At 34.1% G+C, this 22,589-nt stretch overlaps 2 protein-coding genes across 3 annotated transcripts in view; one reads left to right on the forward strand and one right to left on the reverse strand.

The window, feature by feature from the left end:
• Positions 1-22,589, forward strand: part of qtc (GRIP domain-containing protein quick-to-court) — a 372,167-nt gene that overhangs the window by 161,211 nt on the left and 188,367 nt on the right. The gene's annotated exons all lie outside the window — the stretch shown is intronic.
• The window catches only part of vkg (Collagen alpha-1(IV) chain viking), a 67,984-nt gene that overhangs the window by 1,901 nt on the left and 43,494 nt on the right, over positions 1-22,589 (reverse strand). For both annotated transcript variants that reach the window (XM_075297262.1, XM_075297263.1), the window contains exons 3-8: positions 5,625-5,819; positions 5,493-5,537; positions 3,674-5,433; positions 2,760-3,610; positions 790-2,698; positions 611-725 (exon numbers count right to left, since the gene is read on the reverse strand). In XM_075297262.1, the coding sequence (XP_075153377.1) occupies positions 611-725; positions 790-2,698; positions 2,760-3,610; positions 3,674-5,433; positions 5,493-5,537; positions 5,625-5,819 (4,875 nt within the window). The remainder of the gene's footprint in view (positions 1-610; positions 726-789; positions 2,699-2,759; positions 3,611-3,673; positions 5,434-5,492; positions 5,538-5,624; positions 5,820-22,589) is intronic.

The raw sequence follows: 22,589 nt of genomic DNA on the forward strand, positions 1-22,589 counted from the left end.
CCAAGTAATATAAAATAAATTGGTACATCCCTGTAAACTTTATAGTGATTTCTGTTCAGAGATTGTCAAGACACTAAGCAAATGCGATCACACAATGAGTTTAACAAAATTTAAGAACAATTGGCAACACTATGTCATTTACCACTATGGAATTAGAATAGATGTTAGTAGGCAATATGCGGCTATCCGATGCGGATTATTGGATTTTGAATTTTATTTATGTCATTCGGAGATTGTCACGACATTAGGCAAATTTGATTACACAATGCTTAGTGGTGATTTAAAAAAAAAAATTACGAATAATTGGCAACACTATGTTATTTACCAACCAGCAATGAGAATATATTATAATTGGCAATATGTGGCTACAAGGAATTAGAATAGATTATAATTGGCCATACGGGGCTAGCCATTGCAGATTTTCGTGGTATAAGTTTGTTTTGCATGGGTAATTCACGCAAAACAAATATTCGCCTCCCGACAGTCGCTATGGTTGTGTACATTGAATTATATTACTTAAGAGATCACCTGAAGCATATCGCTAAAGAGACCAACCTTTGAGAGTATTCGATTGTCGAATCTACTTTTTGAATTGTTTGTTTGAACTTACCATGAAATAACTGTAACCAGTCCACATTTCCTCCCAACCACTTGGACATTCTGGTATTGTCATACTTTGACTGTGTAGAGCTATGACCCTAGTTGTAGTCTCACAAACGGCACAACTGTAAGACGGCAGAGAAATTCGATATTAAAATTCCATTCTATGCAGAAAATGTTAAGACATACCGTGAAATATATTTCTGAATAACATTGGCTTGGATTGGTATCATGGCGAAATTCATGGGTTCATCTGTTGCCAACCACATACTGTCATCGTTAGTTTGGCCATAGTTGCATACACTACCATCACAGGTCATATAGGGCATGGTGCTAAAACGTCTCATACAAGAACCGGCACGACCTAAATCTTGGGCATGAGCGCGAGCATTGCCAATACTACCAGCAAGCGAATAACCTTCCCACATGAAATTGGTATTGGGTGGACATTGGGGAGTTAGAACGGTCTGTGAGTGACGGACAAAAATGAAGCCACGACTCTTGGGTGGTGGTGGTGGAGGAGCTGGATCTCCTGTGGGACCCTTTGGACCCATTACACCGGTGTAACCAGTCAAACCGGGGGCACCGATCATGCCCATTTCACCTTTCGGTCCATCGGGGCCTGTGAGACCCATTAGACCACGTTCTCCTTGGTAACCTCTTTGACCCACGGCACCTTGGAAACCCATTTCACCTTCTGGGCCCATGTCACCCATTTGTCCCTTGAATCCATCCATGCCAGGTTCACCTCGTTCTCCCTTACGTGCCATGCGGAAGGGGAATGTTACGCCGGGTTCACCAAGAACACCTTTTAGACCATCCAAACCGTTACGGCCATCGAAGCCTGGATCACCCATCGGGCCTCGAGGACCACGTTGACCCATTGGACCTGTGCGACCAGGTCGCCCATGCATACCCATTTCACCTTTGCGACCCTCCAATCCAGGAGCACCTTGAGGACCGACATCACCATGATCACCACGTAATCCGGGGATGGCATAACCAGGTTCACCGCGCATACCTTGTGGTCCGAGATCTCCTCGTTCGCCCTTGAGTCCAGCCATACCATGTAATCCGTTGCGACCATTGGCACCAGGGTAGCCGATGTCACCGGTCATACCCTTAGGACCCATTATGCTCATGCCCATTTCTCCCTTCATGCCATCTAAGCCATATTCTCCCATATCACCGGGAGCGCCTTTAGGACCAATGCGGCCAGGACGTCCGGGCAAGCCATCATAGCCCATGTCACCTTCCTCACCGGGTTCAGCAAAGCTTGGTGTATGACCAGGAGGACCTGGGTAGCCTTTGTCACCACGTTCACCATTGATTCCAGCGTAGCCATCAGTGCCAGGCAGACCAACCAAACCAAAATCACCACGTTCGCCTTTACGTCCAGGGAAGCCAGGTGAACCATCTGGACCCATTTCACCCATTGGACCAGTTTCACCCCTAATACCAGGTTCTCCTTTGTCACCTCTTTGGGCATAGCCGACCAATAAGATACCAGGACGACCGGGAAGACCTTCGTCACCATGTTCACCTTGGGGTCCAAAAGCACCAGGTTCTCCAGCATCACCACGATCACCGGCAAGACCAACATAACCAGCGTAGCCCATTTCTCCTACTTCTCCCCGTTCACCAACAAGGCCCATGGGACCCATGGGTCCTATAGCTCCGTCGTAACCAACTTTTCCAGGAACTCCAGGATATCCGGGTCTGCCTTCATTGCCACGGTCGCCTTGCTCGCCCATTCGGCCCATTAGGCCATAATCTCCACGTATGCCCTTAAGGCCGGGGAGACCATTCATTCCATTCATGCCGGGTACTCCTGTTTCTCCTTTTCTTCCTGGCATACCATCTTGGCCATATGCTTCATCACCAGGTAGGCCTTGCATACCCTTTTCTCCAGGAAGACCGTCATAACCACGTGGGCCTAAATAGCCGGATTCTCCGCGTTCACCCTTAATGCCGCTACGGGAGGCAAAACCTTTAGCGCCCATACGTCCAGGGTAACCCATGTCACCTTGTTCTCCTTTACGACCATGCATGCCATCATTACCTCGACGACCATACGGACCAACATCACCCATTTGACCTAAAAGAAAATTGTATAAGTTTAGGAAAATGCAGCAAATTTTAGCTATGTCCACTATCACCTTTAAGGCCCATAGCACCCATGACGCCTCTGGGACCCATATCACCATGACGACCATCTTCACCCAATTCACCGCGATCACCTTGTTCGCCAGGAATACCTACCAATCCTTGCATACCCATTACACCTGGGTTGCCGGGCATGCCACGGTCGCCGTGTTCACCTCGTCTGCCAGTGGCGCCAATATCGCCTTTAGCACCTTGCACACCTTGAACACCGGGGACACCAGTTTCTCCTTTCTGACCTTTACGGCCATGTGGAGCAATGCGACCATTTCTACCAGGCTCTCCAGCAAGACCGGGATAGCCCATCAATATATCACCACGTATACCTTTAGTACCAGGTAAACCTCGGAGACCGTCGGGACCATGATCACCCGTTTCACCTTTCACTCCTTTTACTCCTGGTCTGCCTGTTGGACCAGGTCTGCCTCTGAAACCTTCATCACCTGCCATACCTTTAGGACCTGGAGGACCATCTGGGCCCATTTCACCAGCCAATATATAAGGACCAGGCTCACCACGCATACCCTTTACGCCAGCCAAACCATCAACGCCCGGAGCTCCGTCCATACCAGGGTTTCCAGCAGCGCCATGAAGACCAACCTCGCCAGCAACTCCGGGGTAACCCTTAGCACCTACAGGTCCTGATATTACTCTACCGGGCAAACCCATATCACCACGACCTCCATCAATGCCAACAGAGCCAGGCTCACCCTTTGGACCTTGTGGGCCTTGTTCACCTGGATAGCCAACATCACCACGCTCGCCTTTGTTGTCGAATACTTGTCCAGGATTGGGGGCACCCTTTTGACCCTTGACACCTTTGTCACCAAAATCACCGGGTGCACCTCTACAAAGAAATGAGCATTTATTGAATACCTCAATTATTATTAGAAAAGGGGTTTAGATATACCTGCGACCATCGTAACCTTTTTCACCAATCAAATACATTTTTGGTGTATTGTCGTCGCGTCCATTCATTCCGTCCCTGCCCGCACGTCCTGGAGCACCGTCCCTACCAGGTCTGCCAGCATCGCCATAGTCTCCACGCATACCAGTTTCTCCTCTTAAACCAGGCATGCCAGGGCGGCCATCATAGCCACGATCACCAGTTTCACCTTGAGCTCCGCGTTCACCATAATCACCCTGATCGCCGTCCTCAGGTTTACGTTGTTCACCAGTTCTTTGCACTACACCAGGGGTACCAGGAAGACCAGGACGACCAGGTTCACCGGGAATACCATCTGGACCAGATTGACCCTTGAAACCAACAAATCCAGGTTTTCCTTGAGGACCCTTAGGACCTCTCGCACCGGGTAGACCATGTAAACCTCTGGCACCATGAATGCCCGGGAAACCAGCATCACCATGTATGCCCTGACTTCCCTTTGGTCCGGCTGGGCAAATACCGCAATCATCACCACGCATACCCTTGTCACCAATCATGCCACGGTAGCCAGGGAGACCATCTGTACCAGGTTGACCACGAGGACCAGGCAGACCATCAGCTCCAGGAGGTCCTACAACATTGACACCAAGACCAGCAGCACCTTTTTCTCCAGGTAAACCAGTGTCACCACGATCGCCACGATAACCAGGAAGTCCAGGCAAACCTGGAATACCAGCATAACCCTTGGGACCATGTACACTTCTACCATCGGCACCCCTTTGACCAACTCGACCCACTGGACCGGGTGGACCAGGTGGACCCATGGGACCAGGTAGGCCCATGAGGCCGTAGTCACCTTCGTCACCTTTGATACTTGCGCCACGACGACCAGGTAGACCATCATAACCAGGATCACCAGGAGGACCAGTGTTACCGCGAGGTCCTCGACGGCCTTGTTTTCCAGGAATACCAGCTAGACCGGGAGGTCCAGGCGGACCAATATCACCTTGGGGACCGGTGGGTCCAGGCAAAGACTCGTCAAGATTGGGATCATAAATACCGGGAGGGCCAGGATAACCTTGTACACCAGGAATACCATCGTAGCCGTCATCACCAATCTCGCCCGGAAGACCATCTTGACCATCGTGACCATTGTAACCAGGAGCACCTTTTACACCTTTGGGACCGGGGAGGCCGGCATCACCAGGTTTACCAGGCTTACCACGCTCACCAACTTCACCTGTATCACCACGTGCACCAGGCAAACCATCACGACCCCTATCACCGGTTTCACCTCTACGACCGGGAATACCTTTGTCGCCCTTAAAGCCACGGTCGCCCTTGTACCCTTTTACAACATTCTGGGGTTTCCAATAACCTTCCTCGCCTTCTCCTGGTTCACCTTTTTCACCTTGAGCACCTTGTGATATTAAGATCAGGTCTGCATCCTCGGCCATTTCACCCTTATAACCTTTGGGACCCATTTCACCCTTGGCTCCATCAGCACCGGGGAATCCAGAGTCGCCTTTATAGCCTTTCATGCCGGGAAAACCGATTTGGCCATCATAACCATCAATACCGCGATCACCACGACTACCTTTGGTACCTTTCGAATTTATACCACCCTCACCAGCATCACCAGTGGGACCAGGAGGACCAGGTTTGCCAATTTCACCACGGGCACCATGACGGCCGGGTGCACCAGGAGTACCCTGTTGGCCGGGTTTACCATCGCAACCGTCAATACCACGGGGACCTTGAGGACCATCATCACCAGGAGGACCCTAAATGTTGACAAACATTGAATTAATGTATCCTTTGAAAATAGGCATTAAATACTTACACGTAGGCCAGCTGCACCAGGAAGACCAGGTTCTCCAGCATCACCCTATATGGATGAGGGATATAAAGAATTCGCATTTTTATACACCTAACTCAACTACAAGTAGTTCAGTCATAAGACAGATTTACTTACACGATGGCCCTTTTCACCTTGTTCACCATACTCACCAGGATCACCCCATTCACCAGGGCGACCTGGAGGACCAACGGGACCAAAATCACCTGGAGGTCCCTCATACCCTTGGAAACCTGGTAAACCAATAGCACCGGGACGTCCTTTCAAGCCTTTACAATCACAGACCACTCCATTACATTTCTCCTCCGGCTCCTGTAATCGGAATGGAGAAACATTCAAAATTAAGTAAAGAACCAAACATTGTGGATCGTGTAATGAATGTCATGGTGGTCATCATCATCAAATTGTTTGTGGATGTGCATTTCAATTAAAACCAATAAAACTATGTTACATTGCGAATGATGCTATGGGCTAGCATCAATGGAAACAAAACTCAACGTTAGTGGTATGGAGTATAATGTTGATCTCTGAAAGAGATTCACAGTTCACAATTGTCAATGGAATTTTTTTCTATTATTTGCAACAACCCTACACATGCAGACAAATAATTTCAGAAGTCATTGTCTACAAAACTAGCGACGTCTAGCGCCTCTTTAAATTATACAAGTTTTGCCTGCAAAATTTCCAAAGTAGAACATTTTGTCAAAATTTTCTATAGAAATACAATTTTAACAAAATTTTCTATAGAAATCAAATTTTGTCAAAATTTTCTATAGAAATCAAATTTTGACAAAATTTGATATAGATATAAAATTTTGACAAAATTTTCTATAGAAATCAAATTTTGACAAAATTTTCTATATAGAAATAAAATTTTGATAAAATTTTTAATATAGAAATACAATTTTAACAACATTTTCTATAGAAATAAAATTTTGACAACATTTTTTGTAGATATAGAGCCAAGCATAAATTCTTTAAAAGTTTTGGCCTTTCTTAAGGCATTCTTGAAGGTTTTTGGCTCCATTAACCGGTTAACAAAGCTATGATTGCTCTCCATTATCCAGGAACTTTTTACCTCCTGTAATATACATATTTCTTTGAGTGTTGGTATCTCTTGCAAGTAATAAATGCTTATTGCGTCTGCCAGTGTCCATCGCCCAGTAAGTATTTGTCTGGAGGCATTGTCGTCATATAAAATGATAAATGGATTATTGCACTTCTCTTGTGAAGTTTGTTTACGTTATCATTGCATGGGAATGGAACTCTTTTGAAATATTTTCCATTGTAAGAAATGTAAGCAAGTGTAGTTGTATATAAGACTAATATACATATGGGTAGGGAACACGTTTGTCACTCGTGCCAAAAATAATCTATCAAAATTTGAAGAAAATTTTAACAAAAATCTACCAAATTAAAAATAAATATTCGAAAGTTTTTGATAAAATTTCTGTGCTTAGTATTTGCCAAAATTTTATTTCTGTATACAATTTTCTCAAAATTTTATTTCTATAGAAAATTTTCTTAAAATTTTTCTATCGAAACTTTTCTCAACTTTTATTTCTATGAAAAATTTTATCAAAATTTTATTTCTACAGAAAATTTTGTCAAAATTTTATTTCTATAGAAAATTTTGTCAAAATTTAATTTCTATAGAAAATTTTGTAAAAATTTTATTTCCACGAAAATTTTGTCAAAATTTTATTTCTATAGAAAATTTTGTCAAAATTTTATTTCCATAGAAAATTTTGTCAAAATTTTATTTCTATAGCGAATTTTCTCAAAATTTTATTTCTATAGAGAATTTTCTCAAAATTTTATTTCTATAGAGAATTTTCTCAAATTTTTATTTCTGTAGAAAATTTAGTCAAAATTTGATGTCTATAGAAAATTTTGTAAAAATTTTATTTCTAACGAAATTTTGTCAAAATTTTATTTCTACAGAAGATTTTGTCAAAATTGTATTTCTATCGAAAATTTTGCCAAATTTTATTTCTATAGAAAATTTTGTCAAAATTTTATTTCTATAACGAATTTTCTCAAAATTTTAGTTCTATAGAGAATTTTCTCAAATTTTTATTTCTGTAGAAAATTTAGTCAAAATGTGATGTCTATAGAAAATTTTGTCAAAATTTTATTTCTACAGAAGATTTTGTCAAAATTTTATTTCTATAGAAAAGTTTGTCAAAATTTTATTTCTACAGAAAGTTTTATCAAAATTTTATTTCTATAGAAAATTTTGTCAAAATGTTATTTCTATAGAAAATTTTATCAAATTTGTATTTCTATGGAAATCGTAAGTACCTTTTAGTTGGAGAGGAGTATTATACAAAATCTACCAAAACTGCAATACTTCTACCAAACAGTAAAAAATCTACCGTAAAAAAATTATATATTTTCTATATATAAAATTTTGTCAATATTTTATTTCTAGTGAAAATTTTCTTAAAATTTTTCTATCGAAACTTTTTTCAACTTTTATTTCTATGAAAAATTTTACCAAAATTTTATTTCTACAGAAAATTTTGTCAAAATTTTATTTCTATAGAAAGTTTTGTCAAAATTTTATTTCTATAGAAAATTTTGTAAAAATTTTATTTTGTCAAAATTTTAATTCTATAGAAAATTTTGTCAAAATTTTATTTCCATAGAAAATTTTGTCAAAATTTTATTTCCATAGAAAAATTTTATTTCCATAGAAAATTTTGACAAAATTTTATTTCTATAGAAAATTTTGTCAAAATTTTATTTCTATAGCGAATTTTCTCAAAATTTTATTTCTATAGAGAATTTTCTCAAATTTTTATTTCTGTAAAAATTTAGTCAAAATTTGATGTCTATAGAAAATTTTGTAAAAATTTTAGTTCTACAGAAGATTTTGTCAAAATTTTATTTCTATAGAGAATTTTGTCAAAATTTTATTTCTATAGAGAATTTTGTCAAAATTTTATTTCTATAGAAAATTTTGTCAAAATTTTATTTCTATAGCGAATTTTCTCAAAATTTTATTTCTATAGAGAATTTTCTCAAATTTTTATTTCTGTGGAAAATTTAGTCAAAATTTGATGTCTATAGAAAATTTTGTAAAAAATTTATTTCTATAGGAAATTTTGTCAAAATTTTATTTCTACAGAAGATTTTGTCAAAATTTTATTTCTATAGAAAATTTTGTCAAAATTTTATTTCTACCGAAAATTTTGTCAAAATTTTATTTCTACCGAAAATTTTGTAAAAATTTTATTTCTATAGAAAATTTTGTCAAAATTTGTACTTCTACAGAAAATTTTGTCAAAATTTTATTTCTATAGAAAATTTTGTCAAATTTGTATTTCTATAGAAAATTTTCTCAAAACTTTATTTCTACAGAAAATTTTGTCAAAATTTGTACTTCTACAGAAAATTTTGTCAAAATTTTATTTCTATAGAAAATTTTGTCAAATTTGTATTTCTATGGAAATTATAAGTACCTTTTAGTTGGAGAGGAATATTTTGCAAAATCTACCAAAACTGCAATAATTCTACCAAACAGTAAAAAATTTCTATAGAAAATTTTGTCAAAATTTTATTTCTATTGAAAATTTTGTCAAAATTTTATTTCTATAGAAAATTTTGTCAAAATTTTATTTGCATAGAAAATTTTGTCAAAATTTTATTTCCATAGAAAATTTTGTCAAAATGTTATTTCCATATAAAGTTTTGTCAAAATTTTATTTCTATAGAAAATTTTGTCAAAATTTTATTGCTATAGAAAATTTTGTCATAATTTTATTTCTATAGCGAATTTTCTCAAAATTTTATTTCTATAGAGAATTTTCTCAAATTTTTATATCTGTAGAAAATTTAGTCAAAATTTGATGTCTATAGAAAATTTTGTAAAAATTTTATTTCTATAGGAAATTTTGTCAAAATTTTATTTCTTCAGAAGATTTTGTCAAAATTTTATTTCTATAGAAAATTTTGTCAAAATTTTATTTCTATAGAAAATTTTCTCAAAATTTTATTTCTATAGAAAATTTTGTCAAAATTTGTACTTCTACAGAAAATTTTGTCAAAATTTTATTTCTATAGAAAATTTTGTCAAAATTTGTACTTCTACAGAAAATTTTGTCAAAATTTTATTTCTATAGAAAATTTTCTCAAAATTTTATTTCTATAGAAAATTTTCTCAAAATTTTATTTCTATAGAAAATTTTGTCAAAATTTAATTTCGATAGAAAATTTTGTCAAAATTTTATTTCTATAGAAAATTTTGTCAGAATTTTTTATCTATAGCGAATTTTCTCAAAATTTTATTTCAATAGAGAATTTTCTCAAATTTTTTATTTCTGTAGAAAATTTAGTCAACATTTGATGTCATTGGAAAATTTTGTAAATATTTTATTTCTATAGGAAATTTTGTCAAAATTTTATTTTTACAAAAGATTTTGTCAAAATTTTATTTCTATAGAAAATTTTGTCAAAATTTTATTTCTACAGAGAATTTTATCAAAATTTTATTTCTATAGAAAATTTTGTCAAAATTTGTACTTCTACAGAAAATTTTGTCAAAATTTTATTTCTATAGAAAATTTTGTCAAATTTGTATCTTTATGGAAATTGTAAGTACCTTTTAGTTGGAGAGGAATATTATGCAAAATCTACCAAAACTGCAATAATTCTACCAAACAGTAAAAAATCTACCGTAGAATTGTACCAACTGTGGCAACCGTGATAGGGAACCATCATTGTGTGATTGTCTTCCTAGCACATAGTTAGTCCTGGATTTAAATTTCAAACATTTATTATAATTAACATCGATATATTGAAATCGCGATAAAAACAAAAACTAACTCTAACGTTTTCGAGATTAGTAAAATCCTTAGTCCCCATATTTTATTGTATATTTAGGGAAATTTTGAAATCGGGACAAAAGCGTAAAATTCTTAAAATGGTGATATTTTTGAGATACCCTGCCTATTTGACAACTACCATCAAGAAATCACGACAAACACACAAGCATGCTTGTGTATGCACATATACTATGCACAATCAATGCTTGGCGCCAATTTAAAATGGGAAGGCTAAACATATTTATTTCGTACATAATTGAGAATAATTACAAGAAAAATATAAACATATAAAGAGACAACAATAATTTTAGAACTTAGTGGCAAATAAATCATCTACTTAAAAAAACCCCACAATAAAAAGCAAGAGTAACGCTATCATATAATGTACAATCATTTCGTATACTAAACAAAATAATCAAATGCATTTTACATCGTGCAAAAGTTACATACAAATACACACACACACACATACAGATATCCATGGATCAGGGAATTTATATACTCACATAAATATGGAATATTTGTGTATGCCTGTGGTAGCTCACTTTTTGTTGAAATATGTGTATGTATATATATCCTCTGGAAATGCAGAATGATATGATGATATGGAAAAGCTTGAAATTTGCTCATGTTGTTTCTTTTGGTTTGATTGCTCGCTATGAAGAAGTATCTGATTGCGATAAAACAACAACAAAACGACCAGCAACAACTATAGCTAAAACGGAGTGGCAGTAACAATAGCAACTAGCAACTCACAAACGGAAATAGTGCAATTAAAGCAGAAATTTTAGTATTTGCAAAATTATGTTTTGTGTTATTCGTTTTGGTTTTTTTTTAATAGCGTATGTGTTCTCATATTTTATTTTGAATGTTTGTTTCATACTTCGATATAATTATGGTTTTTTTCTTAGGATGATTTTCGAAAAGTTAAAAATATGAAGTTTTATAGTTTGAAATTATAGAGTATAGGGATTTGATTTTGTTTGATTTGGTTTTCAGTTTTAGTTTTTTTATTTTCAAAATTCATTTATCATTAATTATACACATTCAAAGCTTTACGAAGTACATTTAACATACCTTAGTACATTGAAAACATATTTATGTGATATTAAAACACCATTTAAAACGCTATAGGTAACATTTCATCAAAATGTAAATTTTTTACGAATTAACAACTCTATGGAATTAGAGCATACACTTATTTTTTATTCAAATGAATGCAATATTTTTATTCTCAAAGAAAATAATGTTATTTGATTATTGATGTTTGGATGTTGTTGTATTCGTCTTCCATGTTTACATTAAAAATTTAGTGAGGAAAAAAGAAATGGGGTACAACAAAATTCTACATCTACCTAGCATCTGTGAAATGTTTTTCGAAACTCAATGTAAGTTAATGGAGAAAAAATTTGCAATAAATTTACACACATTTTCTGAAACTATATTTTCAACATAAATTAAAAATTGAAATTTGGGTTGTATTCCCCTAAATGGAGGATATTTTTAATGGAATGATGAAAGTGATAAAATTTTATTTTGTTAACATATCCCTTTTAAAATAAATGATATCGTGTACGTATAATTTTTAATAGAACTTCTTTCAATCACAGAAGTGGTAGTATGAATTACCTACGTCAATTAAAAAGGAATTGATCCCATTAGAAAATTATTTTTATACCCTCCACCATAGGTTGGGGGTATTTTAACTTTGTCATTCCGTTTGTAACACATCGAAATATTGCTCTAAGACCCCATAAAGTATATATATTCTGGGTCGTGCTGAAATTCTGAGTCGATCTGAGCATGTCTGTCCGTCTGCTAAAATCACGCTAACTTGCGAACGAAACAAGCTATCGACTTGAAAGTTGGCACAAGTAGTTGTTATTGATGTAGGTCTGATGGTATTGCAAATGGGCCATATCGGTCCACTTTTACGTATAGCCCCCATATAAACGGACCCCCAAATTTGGCTTGCCGATCCTCTAAGAGAGGCAAATTTAATCCGATCCGGCTGAAATTTGGTACATGGTGTAAGTATATGGTCTCTAACCACCATGCAAAAATTGGTCCACATCGGTCCAGCAAATTTCATCCGATCCGGCTGAAATTTGGTACATGGTGTTAGTATATGGTCTCTAACAACCATGCAAAAATTGGTCCACATCGGTCCATAATTATATATAGCCCCCATATAAACCGATCCCCCGATTTGGCTTGCGAGGCCTCTAAGAGAAGCAAATTTTATCCGATCCGGCTGAAATTTGGTACATGGTGTAAGTATATGGTCTCTAACAACCATGCAAAAATTGGTCCACATCGGTCCATAATTATATGCAGCCCCATATAAACCGATCCCCAGATTTGGCTTGCGGAGCCTCTAAGAGAAGAAAATTTCATCCGATCCGGCTGAAATTTGGTACATGGTGTTAGTATATGGTCTTTAACAATCATGCAAAATTTGGTCCACATCGGTGCATAATTATATATAGCCCCCATATAAACCGATCACCAGATTTGGCTTGCGGAGCCTCTAAGAGAAGAAAATTTCATCCGATCCGGCTGAAATTTGGTACATGGTGTTAGTATATGGTCTCTAATGACCATGCAAAAATTGGTCCACATCGGTCCATAATTATATATAGCCCCCACATAAACCGATACCCAGATTTGACCTCTGGAGCCCCTTGGAAGAGCAAAATTCATCCGATTCGGTTGAAATTTGGTACGTGATGTTAGTATATGGTATCCAACAATCATGCAGGAATTGGTTCATATCAGTCCATAATTATATATAACCCCCATATAAACCGATCCCCAGATTTGACTTCCGGTGCCTTTTGGAGAAGCAAAATTCATCCGATCTGGTTGAAATTTGGCACGTGGTGGTAGTATATGATATTTAACAACCATGCCAAAAGTGGTCTATATCAGTCCATAATTATATATAGCCCCCAAATAAACGGCTCCAAAACCGAGTCAGTTGAAATTTGGTACATTGTGCTAGTATATGGCCGTTAACAACCATGCCTAACTAGGTCCATATCGGTCTATAGCTATATATAGCCCTCAGATAAATCGATCCCCAATCACACAGAAATTGGTCCATATCAAGTTCATAATTGTATATAGTCCCCACATAAGCGACCCTCATATTTCAATTCTGGCTCCCTACGTACCGTGCAAAAGTCCATATCGATCCGTAATTATATGTAGACTTACCTACACATACCTTTTTTTTCTAATATATACCACGTATGGACTAACTCACAATTTAGAAAACGATTTAAGATACCACAACCCAAGTAATTCGATTGTGGATGACAGTCTTTCGTAGAAGTTTCTACGCTATCCATGGTGGAGGGTACATAAGATTCAGCCTTAGTAAAAAAAAATTAGTTGAATCAATTACATTTTAATAAAAAGTTTTTTTTTTTTTTAATTTTAAATGGAAAGGTTATGGTGATATTTAAAAAAAGATTTTTTTAATTGAAATTTCTTCCACCACCGAAATGCTAATATCAATTACCAACGTCATTTAAAGAAATAATTGATCCTATTAGAAAATTAATTTTTGTAATTGATTTTTGTTTTAACTGAATCAAATAAATTTTTAATAGAAAGATTTTTTTTCTTTAAATTTTAATTGGAAAAATTTTGGTGATATTTATATTTTTTTTAATTGAAATTTCTTCAATTGCAGATATGATAGTATCAGTTACCAACGTCAATTAAAAAAATTAACTGAACCAATTAAAAAAACTAATTAATACAATTAATTACAGAAAATTAATTTTTGTGATTGATTTTTATTTTCGTCAAAAAATTAGTTGCACAATAAATTTTTTTTCTTTAAATTTTAATTGGAAAAATTTTGGTGATATTTATATTTTTTTAATTGAAATTTCTTCAATTGCAGGTATGATAGTATCAGTCACCAACGTCAATTAAAAAATTAACTGAATCAATTAAAAAAATTAATTGATGCAATTAGTTTTACGGTTAATTTTTGTTTTAATTAAAAAATCAGTAGAATAAAATAATTTTTTAATTGTTTTTTTTTTATATCAAATTCTATTAAAATTTTAATTGGACAAACGTTGTTTTGAAGAGACTATATCCTATCCCTTACGAATATCAGGAATCACTTTTGTAATTTATTTATTTTGACTCATAAATTAAATATTTCGATATAGTTTTACGCTGCCTACTTCCAGAGTCAATATTAAAGAAATAAGTACAAGATTTCTTTGTTTGAAAATCGTTACATTAAGAACCAGAAATAGTCATATAATCTTTTTCCCATAATCCAGCTTAAAAGTAAAAAAACGGCCAAAAAGTTGTCATAAATGGCAACACTGTTAGAGACATATGATACTTTTACTTATGGGAGGAGTCAAAACGTATAAAAAAAACAATACTCCGCTTCCACACATTCTGTCAATTTTTTTCAATGTATTTATATACGACATTGCAACTGGTTTCCATAATGAAAGTCACCTTTAACTCTAGTATAATTAAATTTTGCTGATTTCAAAGAAAATTTCAAGCCTTCATTGTTTAACAAGCAATCAATATGTTAGCTTGAATAACACTAGGCGGTAAATAATCAAAAGAAATATACTGTAATACCAAAGTCAAGAAAAAAATAAAAATGTCATAAATAAAGAAAATGCTCTATTTGTATTAATTGTGGTCTTATCAATGAATGAAAATATTTTTTGCGCCCATTGTCTTTTTTTTTTGCTTATATAGCTATTAAACATTCTATAATACTCAGTAAATTTTAATTTGGTGTTTTCCCCTATACCTTACACAAGAACAGATATTTCAATTGGTTTATAGAATATGCAATTTTTTTTTAATAATTTTTAACATTTTTCTTAAACCTTATAAGATTGAAAATTTCACTATTCATGTTAACTCCAGTTAGTGTAAGTTACCATATTCCCATATTGCGAATGATTATTATTTAACTAGCTAATGTATGTGTATAACTCATACGCTCAGATGGGCAGACTTTTACTGAAGCCAGTTAGGAAGAAAAAAAAGAAAATGCAAAAGTAGTAGTTATTAAATAAATGGCAACACTGCAGCAAGTTGGGAGAGCTCTTGCCCTGCTTCAGAGAGCAAGTGCGAAAGGGCTTGTAGATAACTACATTAAAAGAATTTATAGCTGATAGAAAACCTCATCATTTATTGGCACAGATTTTCAAAATAAATATGTACTAAAGCCCGCCGAATAATATGTTGGAACATTATATGACACATATTTCAAACATGTGTTGGAAATACCATCATTATATACATACATTTGCCTGTGATTTTATGCGAACAATGATATAGTACCGATAATAAAATTTAAGAGAATTTAATTTTACGATGAAATTAAGTAAGTTTAAATGACGGCATACAATGGTTAAAGGAGAAAAAGTGAAAACACCGTATGTACCATAATCGTTGAGAGCCATCTTGATATTCTTGCTCTTCTTGTAAACAAAGGCTTATAGAAAACCACAGAAAAAAATTAGGGAGTCTTTCAGTCTTTTTTGATTGCATGTCGAAGTGGGCAAATATTCAAATTTTTGTTTTATTTTCTACACAAAAATATATGACCAAAAAGAAAAACTTATCACCAAAATATTTTTTTCTTTTTGGTCATGGTATGTTGTGTAAAAATACCTATATTCTCTTTGCTGTATCAAATTGTTAACTTATAAACAAAAAGTTGGTTTAATACGCACTGTATCTTTTATGATACAGCCACTTTTGGCAAAAGAACGCAAAAAAACATAAGAAAATGCACTATGCATATGTTCTTTTTTATCATTTTGCATTTTTTACATTTTTTTGAGGAATCGGTGTTCTTGTGCATTTAATGTTTCAATTTTCAAATAAAAAAAATATTTCCAATAATAATTGAAAAATTTATTCGAAAATAACTTATCTTTAAATTTTGACTTAAATCTAAAGAAATGTCCAACTATAATTATATCCGGAAAACTCATAAGAGATGTATAAACTCTTGTAAAATTAAGGAAAGAAAATTAAAAAAAGGAAATTAAAAAAATTAATTATAAATAAATAAACAATAACACAATAAATAATTGATTGTCTCAAATAAAAATTCAGTTTTTCGACCAAAATCAATTAAAATTTTAATTGAACCAAAATAAAAAAATTAATTTATTTTAAATAATTAATTCTTTAAAATCTTTTGTATGTCTATAATTCTGTGATTCATACTATCATTTTCGGGATTGAAACAATATCAATTAAAAACTAATTGGATCAATTAATTTCGTGATGAATCAGAAAAAAAAATTTTGTATAGAGTAGAATTGGTGTCGATCTTGTTTGCCGCTATGTGATTATAATTTGTTTGAGATTTTGTCAAGTCTTGATCCAGCAATGGTCTCAAAAAAATCATAAAAAATCTTACATCCATTACCATCACGAATAAAATTTTAATCCATCCTATTAAAAATTCAATTTCTTGATTTATATGTGATTGATTCTTGATTTGATTAAAAAACTAGTTTTAAATTTTATGTCGACTATTAAAAACCCATTTTTCGTGAGGTTCAAGTGTATCTCACTTTGGGTTTAGTGAATTATCTGAATTTATTCTGATAATAATAAAAATGAAAAATAAATATAAAATATTCGGGTTACTTTTTTTGCCATTGAGTTGTTACAAAAATCGCTAAGCTTAAAAAAAAGCTTTTCTATTAGCCATTTGTCTTTTTGATAGCATGAACGTTTACCATCCTTCATAGTTCAAGATCAAAGATTTGTCTCTTGGTTAAATTAGAAAATTGCAATCGTTTAAAACAAAATAATAGTCCAATGTAAAAACATTATCTATAATAAACAAATATAACCATAAATAATATATATAACATAATATGAGGCAATCCATATAGTCAGGGAAGTTAGCCTTGGTTGTGGATAATTTCATAAAATATCTGAAGAAATACACATTGAATTGAGATACATTGTATATTGTAATTATTATCTATGATGCGTATATATTTTTTCGTAAAAGATGGAATTATTAAGAAGTGGTATGACATTTTTTAACTACATTAATTCTTTAAGTCTTCTAAATGTCAGTATTACCTATAAATGGTCAAGGCTTCAATTCCAGTTTCTACCAAGTACCATTTCATTAGTTTATCTCTCTGTGTTTCTCAAGCTTATGTTTGTGCGAAAACATAAAATAGTTCAAAGCGAGAATACGCCCTGAACGTGGTTATGGTTCTATAATAATTTCGCAGATTTCAAATTTTGCATTAGAAATGCTTCAAATATACTCTTACGATGTTTAATTGGGGATCACATCATATGGGTGGCTACTCTAAAAACTAACCTATTCCGTATGTAGAGCAATATAACAGTAGTCACTTCCATTGAACAGCTGTTTTGATGCCATTATTCTTTGTTGTTTTTTTTGTATCTCTTCTCATCTCACAGTTGGTGCAAAATAACTGCACAAATGCAAAAAACCGAGCTTCTTACATGTGTCAGTTTTATTCTTGCCGTTTGTGTGTGTGTTGGTTTCTATGTCAAGCATATTCAAGTTGAACAACAAAACACCTTAATCATAGGCAACGCTCTTATCCATGCATTTAATTCACTCTCAGTGGCGGTAATGAAAGTGGGCGTGTGTGACATCATGCCTTGATATGTGATATATCATATTTTTCTTTTCTTGACAAGTCCAGCTAACCAAACGATGGACAAATGATTATCCATTAGATAGACAATGACCGAAGAAGACTAGTAACTAGCAAAAGTAACGGGACACGGGGACTTGTACGGCACAGATTTGTTGACAAATGTGCAATGGTCTGATTGTTGTTGGCAGCATGCAGCATGCATACACAGATCTATGCAATATAACATAGTAAAAGAGTATGTTTGTTGTTTTTGTTTTAATGAACTCAAAATATTTTGACCTTAAACTATTAAAGGCAATGATATCAAATGTCATCTCAAATAGAACTAAATGTTCGGAGCAAACATACAAATACACGATTGATGTGTAGTGTGTGTGTGCATCTATCCATAGCAAAAGTATAATGCAACTTCCATAAATAATCGCGTGCATACAATCATACATATATATGCATGTGCATATATAATGACACTTAAATTCACCATATGAAATAAAGATGGTGAACTTAAGCGGGGGAGGGTGGTGGTGTATAAAAACAAAGCAATTCAACATTCACACATATTCGCGTGTATACAATTAAAGATGTTACCATACATTAGTGATACTTAGATTTATCTGTCATTCAAGAGAAGAGAAAGACGGCCAACTAAAAGGGTGTTGAGCCTAAAGAGTGAGATAGTGGAAAGAAACTGCTTGTTCAGATATAGGAAAAAAAAGTAACAGTTGTAAAACTATTTAAAGTATAGCACTGACATACATTTTATTTAATTCTTGTTTTTATTTTTTGTCTCGCATCATAAATCTTTGTGGCCTACATACATATATACAAACATATGTGCATATGTGGCAAAGATGTCCATACAATATGCATTGTACATCACTTTTGAAGTGCAAAATACTCAGATTTCATGTCTGTTCCTTTATTTAAAAAGAACACCACAAATGCGCAAACGTAAACAAACATTTTCTGAAAAGAATGCCAACAATGTTGTTGTCTCTAACGTTATGTGTATGCATATGCACATCAATGAAAATATGAGAAGGAGATGCTTCTATAGTTTTTTAGCCATGAAAACCATGTGCTTTTGACAAAAGAAATGACATCATGTATGTCTGTAATCACATACGAACATGCAGTCACTATGGTTTATGGATGAAATGCAGGAAGTTGATGATTGATATGTATTCTAATAATATGCGAAATGAAGTGCATTTTAATATACGTTAAAATTAAATAGCCACATTTATGAACAATTAATGCATAGTTCTAAATTTAGATTTTTTGTTGAATATTTAATTTATGACATGCATTTTTATCTTACATCATATGCTGTTGATGGTTAATTAACAAATTGACAAACTTTTACATATGTAAAAAGGATTTATTATATAATATTAGCAAGAAATACAATAATTAAATATATTATTTCTAAATAATGTATTTAATTATTGTATTTCAATAATTAAAAATATTATTTCTAAAGTTTTATGTTATCAAGGTTATTTTTGCACACATGATTATTTATTACTAAATTTAAAAAAAAAAATATCTCAAATATTTTTTGCAATGTCTTAGTACCGCTATATCAATTGATTTGTTTCTATATTTCATTAATCAATATCGCCAATCTTGGGGGAAAATTTACTTCCTGTACCGCATTGTAGTGTTTTTGATTTTTTTTTTCATAATTTATAAATCATCTGACATATTGTCAGTAAGCATAAAATCATATACCATGCCGCCAAAGCCACATTCTAGTCAGATAAAAGAACCAAACCTATGCATATGCCTACGCAAATGAATGAATGAACAGATAACCTCTTTGTCACCGAAAACCCAGAGAAAAGCAAAAAAAAAAAACGTCGACCACACATATAATAGGGCAATAATAAAAAAAACAAGTCTCCCCCAGCGACACAAGATGCAAGTTCATGTATCAACAGCATCATAATCATCATCGTCATTCCAAGCGTCATCAAAAGCTACAGAAGCTTCAGCCGTATCAATGAAAAAAAGATTCCTTGTCAATACATCTGTGCTGTTTAGGGAATTGGCGCCAATTCTATTTTTTTAAACTCAGCTAAAAATTATAGCAATTAACAACAAAGCAATTTCATGGAAAATTGATTATTTGATATATATGAAACGAAATGAAATAAAAAAATTATCAATATTATAAAAATAAGTAAATAAGAATGCATTGTTGTTTTTTGGCTGAGCTTAGTTATAGCCTTGGATTGCTTGACATCCGGAGAAGATTTTATTTTCATTTGTTATGACCGAATGGCCATAAGAAAAAGAGCTGGAGTGATAACAACAAATGGCATTTGGAGTATTATCACATGTGATTTTTTTTTATTTAAAGAAAAAATATATTATATTTTAAAAAGAATATTTTGTAGGCATTCCAAATTTGGTTTCAACATATATTATAATTAAAACAAGTATATACAGCAGTAAGTTCGGCCGGGCCGAATCTTAAATACCCACCACCATGAACCAAATATTAGGGTTTCCTTTGAATTTTCAGGAGGGCTTGACGACTTGAGGACACAACCCGAAGATAAATTTAAAGATTTCACCTATGAGGACTATATCAGATTCTGGATTTATAAGAACCATTTTTGTTTGAGGTTTAGAGGAATCATTAACATCTCTTGTAAGTGTGCAAGAAAATTATAAAATAACGTCTTGATTTGAAATCTTAAATCTGTAGAAGTAAAATCTGGAAATTTTACATTGAGTTTCAAACAATTTTCATGATCAGTGCGCCTTCTACACCCTCAAGAAGTGAAGTCGGTCTATATGGAGGCATTACCAAATGGACCGATAAAAACTTAATCCGATACACGTTTTTGTGAGCCTAAAATACCAGAATATTTACAATTTCAGGCATATCAGATAAAAACTACGGTTTCTAAAAACCCAAGGAGTTAAATCGGGAGATCGTTCTTATGGGGGCTATACTAAAATATGGACCGATACGCACCATTTTCGGCACACCTCTTTGTGACCCGAAAATACCTCTAGATTTCCAATTTCAGGCAAATAGGATAAAAACTTCGGATTCTAGAAGCCCAAGAAGTAAATTGGGAAATCGGTCTATATGGGGGCTATACCAAAATATGGATCGATACTCACCATTTTCGGCACACCTCTTTATGGTCCTAAAATACCTCTAGATTTCCAATTTCAGACAAATTGGATAAAAACTACGGTTTCCCAAGACCCCAAATCGGGAGATCGGTCTATATGGGGGCTATCCCAAAATATGGACCGATACTCACAATTTCTGGCACACGTATTTGTGGTCCTACAATACCTCTAGATTTCCAATTTCAGGTAAATTGAATAAAAACTGCGGTTTCTATAAGCCCAAGAAGTAAAATCGGGAGATCGGTCTATATGGGGGCTATACCAAAATATGGACCGATACTCACAATTTTTGGCACACATATTTGTGGTCCTACAATACCTCTAGATTTCCAATTTCAGATAAATTGAATAAATACTGCGGTTTCTATAAGCCCAAGAAGTAAAATCGGGAGATCGGTCTATATGGGGGCTATACCAAAATATGGACCGATACTCACAATTTTTGGCACACGTATTTGTGGTCCTACAATACCTCTAGATTTCCAATTTCAGGTAAATTGAATAAAAACTTCGTTTTCTATAAGCCCAAGAAGTAAAATCGGGAGATCGGTCTATATGGGGGCTATACCAAAATATGGACCGATACTCACAATTTTTGGCACACGTATTTGTGGTCCTACAATACCTCTAGATTTCAAATTTCAGGTAAATTGAATAAAAACTGCGGTTTCTATAAGCCCAAGAAGTAAAATCGGGAGATCGGTCTATATGGGGGCTATACCAAAACGTGGACCGATACTCACCATTTTTGGCACATCTCTTTATGGTCATAAAATACCTCCAGATTTCAAATTTCAGGCAAATTGGATAAAAACTACGATTTCTATAAGCCCAAGACCCCAAATCGGGAGGTCGGTTTATATGGGGACTATATCAAAACCTGGACCGATATAGCCCATCTTCGAACTTGACCTGCCTGCAGACAAAAGACGAGCTTGTGCAAAATTTCAGCACGATTGCTTCATTATTGAAGTCTGTAGCGTGATTACAACAGACAGACAGACAGACGGACAGACGGACAGACGGACATCGTTATATCGTCTTAGAATTTCTCCCTGATCAAGAATATATATACTTTATATAGTCGGAAATCGATATTTCGATGCGTTACAAACGGAATGACAAACTTATTATACCCCCGTCACCATTCTATGGTGGTGGGTATAAAAAATTAAATTATGGAGAATTTGAAATGTTTTTTTCCTATTTGGTTTTATTTTGATACTGGGAAAATATTTTTTCCCTAAATAGAATTAAAATTTTTAAAACATGCACTACTGCCCGAAAAAATCAAAAAAGAAAAACGTACACAGAAAAAAAGTGAATCCTATAGATAAAGATTTGTTGACCTTTTTGGAGTACGTTAGATAGATTAACTAAAAAAGGGGGAACATTGTACACAAATGAAGTATAACGAT

Source organism: Haematobia irritans, chromosome 2 (genome assembly GCF_050003625.1).
Source record: "Haematobia irritans isolate KBUSLIRL chromosome 2, ASM5000362v1, whole genome shotgun sequence".
NCBI lineage: Eukaryota > Metazoa > Arthropoda > Insecta > Diptera > Muscidae > Haematobia > Haematobia irritans.